The sequence below is a fragment of the Monodelphis domestica genome, chromosome 2, assembly GCF_027887165.1.
Source record: "Monodelphis domestica isolate mMonDom1 chromosome 2, mMonDom1.pri, whole genome shotgun sequence".
NCBI lineage: Eukaryota > Metazoa > Chordata > Mammalia > Didelphimorphia > Didelphidae > Monodelphis > Monodelphis domestica.
In genome coordinates, this window is record NC_077228.1 from 262,135,569 (window position 1) to 262,141,910 (window position 6,342).

The following is a 6,342-nucleotide window of genomic DNA, read 5'->3' on the forward strand; positions in this document are numbered from 1 at the left end:
CTATCACAGAAAACTGGGAAGATCAGAGTGTACATATGGACTACTATGAATGAAGATTCAATAACAGTGCATCATCTTGTGAGGCCAAGATGCTCTGGGTAATATGTTGGGCACTGGCTCATGTTAGATCTAAATATCTCCCCCTTCCCTCCTCTCTGCACCCAAGGAAGACAATGATTCTCTCAGTGTGCCCAAATGCCACCCAAAGAATTGCTTTTCCAGGGAGAAAGACAAAATGAACTATTTGGATATATTAGTCTACCTGGATGATCTGATCCTATTTGGAGAGATGTGAAAGAATATAAAGAGAGACTCCTAAAGATTAATTATAATATTAGCTGAATACTTTGGGAGTATTCTGTGACTCCAAGTCAGTAGATTGGGCAAATGAACCAGCTCCAGCTGATGGAGAAAAAGGAAGTCTGCGGAGAATTGGGAGTGGGAGTCATATCTATCAACAAAATTGCCCCAAAGACTTTAGGGGACTAGGATCCTATAGGATACATCACTACACTTGTCTATAAACATACTAACTAAGCTAACATGTAAACAAGAGGCTGGAAGTACAAAGGAATCAGGGAATTGGGTCTCATAAAGGTTTTATCAAACAATTGCTGTTGGACAGCTGACATCAAAGGTGGGTTCATATGGAGATGATCCAGTGTATGATCTTGATGAAGGGGAAATTAAATTTGTATAAAACACTGAAGGATGTCATCCATGATCTGCATCAGTGGAGGAGATTTTCTCACAGGGAGTTCCATCAGCTAATAAGTTCCCAGGCCCATATCAGACCAAATACTGGTCTATAGGTTGATTTTTTTTTTTTTTACTATAAATGACAGCATAAATGTCAGCTATTATTGTGAATCTTCTCTTTGACCGCAGGAACACCTGCCCAGCAGCTTCTTAAGGGCCCCTGTTACTTCTTTGTTCCTTAGGCTATAGATCATAGGATTGAGCATGGGTGTGATCATGGTGTAGAAAGCAGAGACTACTTTATCTTGCTTGGAAGAGTGGTATGCCTGGGGTCTTATGTATGTGACCATGGCTGCCCCATAGAAAAGGGTGACTACAGTCATGTGGGAGGAGCAAGTGGCAAATGCCTTTTTTCTCCCCTCAGTGGAGCGCATTTGGAGAACTGCCACCAGGATCCGTAGGTAGGAGGCAGAGATAACAGAGAAAGGCAAGAGTAGCATGAGGACACAGCAGACATAGATCATGGATTCGTAGAGGGAAGTATCAGCACAAGCCAGCTTGAGGATAGCCGGCACCTCACAGAAGAAGTGATCAATTTCTTTTGAGCCACAGTAGGGAAAATGGAGAGTAAAGACTGCTTGGATTAACCCATCTATCAGACCAAAGAGCCAAGAAAAGGCCACCATGAGCCAACAGATGCGCTGGTTCATGACCAAGGAGTACCTGAGTGGATTGCTGATGGCCACATAGCGGTCATAGGCCATGAAGGCCAGCAGGAAGCACTCATCCCCAAGGAGTGTGAGGAAGAAGAGAATCTGTAACCCACAGCCTGTGAAGCTGATGTAGCCCCCATCCGAAAGGAAGTCCACAGCCATCCTCGGTACAATGGTAGAGATGAGCATGAGGTCCATGCATGAGAGCCAGCTGAGGAAGAAGTACATTGGACTGTGGAGCCGAGAATCAATGTTGATGAGAAGGATCATGAGGCCATTACCGGTCAGCGCTACTAGGAACATGATCATGATGAGGGAGAAGAGGAAGTGATGGAGCGGAGTGTGACTGAAGAGGCCCAGAAGGACAAAGTGAGTGATGAAGGTCTGGTTGCCACTCCATTCCATGATTCTATAGCGAGGAGTAGATGAAGGAGGGAAGGACCTGAGAAAAGGAGATTTGGAGAAGGTCTTGGAGATGAGAAATGACATACTACATGAGGAAAATACTCCATTTATACTAACAGTTTACATTTATAAAGCTCAAAGGTTTAAAAACACTTTACAAATATTAACTTACCTGTTTACAAAAACCCTCTGAGGTAAGCATGATTATAATCCTCATTTTTCTCAGGCACACATATGGGAAAGGCCTAAAGCTGGATAGAAACCCAAGTCTTCTTGATTTTTTAGGTCCAGTACTCTGTCCATTGTACTACTGAGTTTCCTTATTATTATTATTTATAGCTTATAGTTTTGTAGCATTTTAGGCTTATAAAGCACTTTCCTTGCAACAACTGTGTGAGGTAAGTATTAAAACCTGTTCAATTAGGTTCATAAAAGTTAAAAAGAAACAAGAAGAAAAAGCAATCCCCCTTAAAAAAAATTCTAGTAAGAGATTGTCAGGGTGGAGAAAAATGACAGCAGCTAGCTGCAGGACAACAAAACTGACTCAACATCAAGAGAACTTGATTCTTTTTGATTTTGGCTTGCCCTCTCCTAGTTTATTGACTTTTTTGGATTTGGGACCACTTGCTTGCAACCTGCATTACCTTATTAAAGAGGTCTGAGCCATTGGACACATAGTTAAAAAGAACAATAAATGACATATGTGGGTCAAGATGGCAGCTTAGAAGCAGCAAAAGTTCAGACCTCTGAAAACCCTTCCTTATCAATCACAAACTAAATGCTCCTAGGGGACTGAAATTCAAACTTAACAACAGGACAGAGACGGGGAACCCTCCTGCTGGAGTCAATTCAAAAGGTACGCCTCCCAAAAGCTGGAATCCGAGAACACTCGGGTCTAAGGGGAAGGCAGAAGGAAGGTCCCACGACCCCTCCCCCCCAACCCAGAGTGCTGAGCCCCCAGCCGCCCTCTGGGCTGGCAAAGGTGCTGGTCTGGAGGGTGTACCTTGTGAGCAGGGCTGTGCCAGGCTCAGAGCATCTAACACAGGTGGCAGGGAAGCAGCCAGAGAGAGATGGAAGAGCTGGCAGCCCAGGTGGCTCTCCTTCCATTTGGCTCCAATCTCACCAGAGGTTTTTGCCTCGGGGCACATCCAGACCAACCCAGTTGAACATAATCCCATCAGAAGTCCTCAGAGCTCAGGGAAGCCAGGATCCCTCCCCCCCCTAGAGTGCAGGGCCTCCCGAAAGGACAGGAACCTCTGGGGGGAGGCAAAGGCACTGGTCTAGAGGGTGTACCTTGTGGACAGGGCTGTGCCAGGCTCAGAGCATGGAACACAGGTGGCAAGGAAGCAGCTGGAGAGAACTGGAGAGAGCCTGGGCGGCTGAGACCTTCCATTTGGCTCCAGCTTTCCAGGAGTTTTTGGCCTCAGAGCACATACAGCCCAACCCAACTGAACTTAATCTGATCAAAATCCTCCAGATGATAGGGAAGCCAACATTCCTCCCCCAGAGACTGTACTGAGAAGTCTGACAAAGCTCCAAGAGGGGAGACTGACAGAAAGCCCCAAAACCAAAAAAATGAGAGGAGCAAGAGCACAGACAAATATGGGGAGCAAAGAAGGGGTAAATATGAGCAAACAACAGAAAAAGAAGAAAGAAATTACAATAGACAGATTCTGTACAGGTAATGAGCAAAGAGTGAATGAAACAGAGGGGGAGGGATCAACAAAGGAAAAATCAGAAATCCCAGCGAATTGGATACAAGCTTTGGAAGAACTCAAAATGCAATTCAAAACACAATTAAGAGAGGCTGAAGACAATTGGGGAAAGAACTTAAAAACTAAGATAAGTCATGCATTCTTTGGAGGTCATCTTTCATCCTCTTTGCCTCATCTCTCATCTCCTTTGCCTCATTTTTCATCTTCTTTGCCTCATCTTTCAAATTTATAAAGAACTAAATCAATTGTACAAAAAATCAAGCCATTCTCCAATTGATAAATGGACAAGGGACGTGAATAGGCAATTTTCAGTTAAAGCAATCAAAACTATTAATAAGCACATGAAAAAGTGTTCTAAAATTCTTATAATCAGAGAGATACAAATCAAAACGACTCTGAGGTATCACCTCACATCTAGCAGATTGGCTAACATGACAGCAAAAAAAAGTAATGAATGCTGGAGGAGATGTGGCAAAGTCGGGACATTAATGCACTGCTGGTGGAGTTGTGAATTGATCCAACCATTCTGGAGGGCAATTTGGAACTACGCCCAAAGGGTGCTAAAAGACTGTCTGCCCTTTGATCCAGCCATAGCACTGCTGGGTTTGTACCTCAAAGCGATTATGAGGAAAAAGACTTGTACAAGAATATTCATAGCTACACTCTTTGTGGTGGCAAAAAATTGGAAAAAGAGGGGATGCCCTCCAATTGGGGAATGGCTGAACAAATTGTGGTATATGTTGGTGATGGAATACTATTGTGCTAAAAGGAATAATAAAGTGGAAGAATTCCATGGAGACTGGAACAACCTCCAGGAAGTGATACAGAGAGAAAGGAGCAGAACCAGGAAAACATTGTACACAGAGACTGATACACTGTGGTACAATGGAACGTAATGGACTTCTCCATTAGTGTCAGTGCAATGTCCCTGAACAATCTGCAGGGATCTAGGAGAAAAAACACTATCCACAAGCAGAGGACAAACTGTGGGAGTAAAAACACCGAGGAAAGGCAACTGCTTGACTACAGGGGTTGAGGGGATATGATTGAGGAGAGACTCTAAATGAACACCCTAATGCAAATACCAACAACTTGGAAATGGGTTCGAATCAAGGACACATGTGATACCCAGTGGAATCGCGGTTATGGGAGGGATGGCAGGAGGAGGGAAGGAAAAGAAAATGATCTTTGTTTCCAATGAATAATGTTTGAAAATTACCAAATAAAATAATGTTTAAAAGTAAAAAAAAAAAGAAAGAAAACAATAAACTTGGAGAGGGAAGATCCAACTTTAAATTTCACTTCAAAAAATGAATTGTGTAACTTCATCTCTGAATATTCTCTTCTGTAAAATGAGTATAATAATAAAATACCATAAACTTTGTATTGAGGTAGTAAAGCACTTTTAAACTCAATTTCTCAAAAACCAAATATTTATTAAGCAACTACTCTCTTCTAGGTACTCTTAAACCACCCAGTGTATATTTCTACCTTCCTAAAAAGGAAAGGGGAACAATTACTATATTACTATGAAAAATGAATTTGTTTGACCATGTTTAACACAGGCAGATTGCCCTAATGTTGAGCCAAACTTCAGTCAACTGTCTGATACTTATATTTCTTGTGATTCAGCAATAAGAGCTGATGATCTGCAATCAGAGAGGTAGATGGAAGGAAGGAAGGAAGGAAGGAAGGTGTAGCATACCAGGCATGTTGGCATCTGGGAAGTATGGTTGATGTATTAGATACTTGGTCAGATCAGTTAATAATCAATGTATAGACAGTTCAAAGGGCAGGAGAATTCCTGAGCCTAAGCCACAGATGCTTAGCTCCCACCTGGTCAAACCACATTCCTTTGAAAAGCGCATGTCAGGTGAATGATCACCTCCTCTGATCTTGTCATTGTCTATTCAACCAATGTTAAGACCTATGCTGTTACATTTTCATTGAACACCTCCCAATCCACATCCCTCAATAAATTTGGAGGAGGAGGCGCTATTCTCTCTCTTGATTTCTTCATCCTTGGAGTTCTTCATCCTATTTCTCCTTATCTTTCCTAGTGCCACTGTCGCCCACGTGCTTTCTATCTCGGAATTCTTACTTCCATGTGTTTTCTTATTTCTCATGTTTTCCTTTAATTAATCTTCAAGGGAAAACATTACAAGGAGCTAGCGCTGCTCCCCATAACTTTTAACTTGTCTTTGAGTCTTCATTTATCATCCATTTTCCTCCGGCTCCCTTCTCCTTCTCAAGTTATAACCCACAACAAAATTTATATAGCAATCACTGGACAATTGTTATAGAAGGCAAAAAGAACCTTGTTAATTATTATAAAACAATACTTTAAAAATAAATTAAATTAAATTAAGGTATCATCTCTACTTTGTGTTTTCTTTACTGAATAGGTGACAAAGCACCAACCTTGAGGTGAAGAGGTTCAGACTTGGAGGCTACCAGTTGAGTGTCAAAAGACTGGAGTTCCTGGGGTCATGGAATGAAGGTGACTTGAGGCAAAGATTTTCATCATCAGAGAGCATGATCATGGACAAAAGGGAGTGACCAAAGTTTTTGGCATGGCTTGTCAAAAAGCATGAACTGTGGCTCTCAAAATATTAAAGAAAAACATGTCTAAGAACCCCACAGAAAGGGGAAGGGATGTGGTATGGGAAGGAGTGAATAATTGAAAATGATAGGTCTATATCCCAAAGAAATCAAAGAAAGAAGGATGGAACACATATATTCAAAAATAATTCTGCTAGCTCTTTTTGTAGTGGTCAAGAGTTGGAAACAGAGGAGGTTCCCACCTAAAT

At 42.0% G+C, this 6,342-nt stretch overlaps 1 protein-coding gene across 1 annotated transcript; it reads right to left on the reverse strand.

Annotated features, from left to right (window-relative positions):
• Positions 1-258: 258 nt before the first annotated feature.
• LOC100019894 (olfactory receptor 56-like) lies at positions 259-1,817 on the reverse strand. The gene is made up of 2 exons (XM_001372554.4): positions 895-1,817; positions 259-277 (listed from the first exon to the last, which is right to left on the reverse strand). The coding sequence occupies exons 1-2, from the start codon at positions 1,815-1,817 to the stop codon at positions 259-261; spliced, it is 942 nt and encodes a 313-aa protein (XP_001372591.3).
• Positions 1,818-6,342: the final 4,525 nt, after the last annotated feature.

What these genes read in the sequence shown, in the direction of transcription:
- LOC100019894 (XM_001372554.4), bottom strand. Translation starts at nt 1,817, where the DNA reads ATGGAATGGAGTGGCAACCAGACCTTCATCACTCACTTTGTCCTTCTG.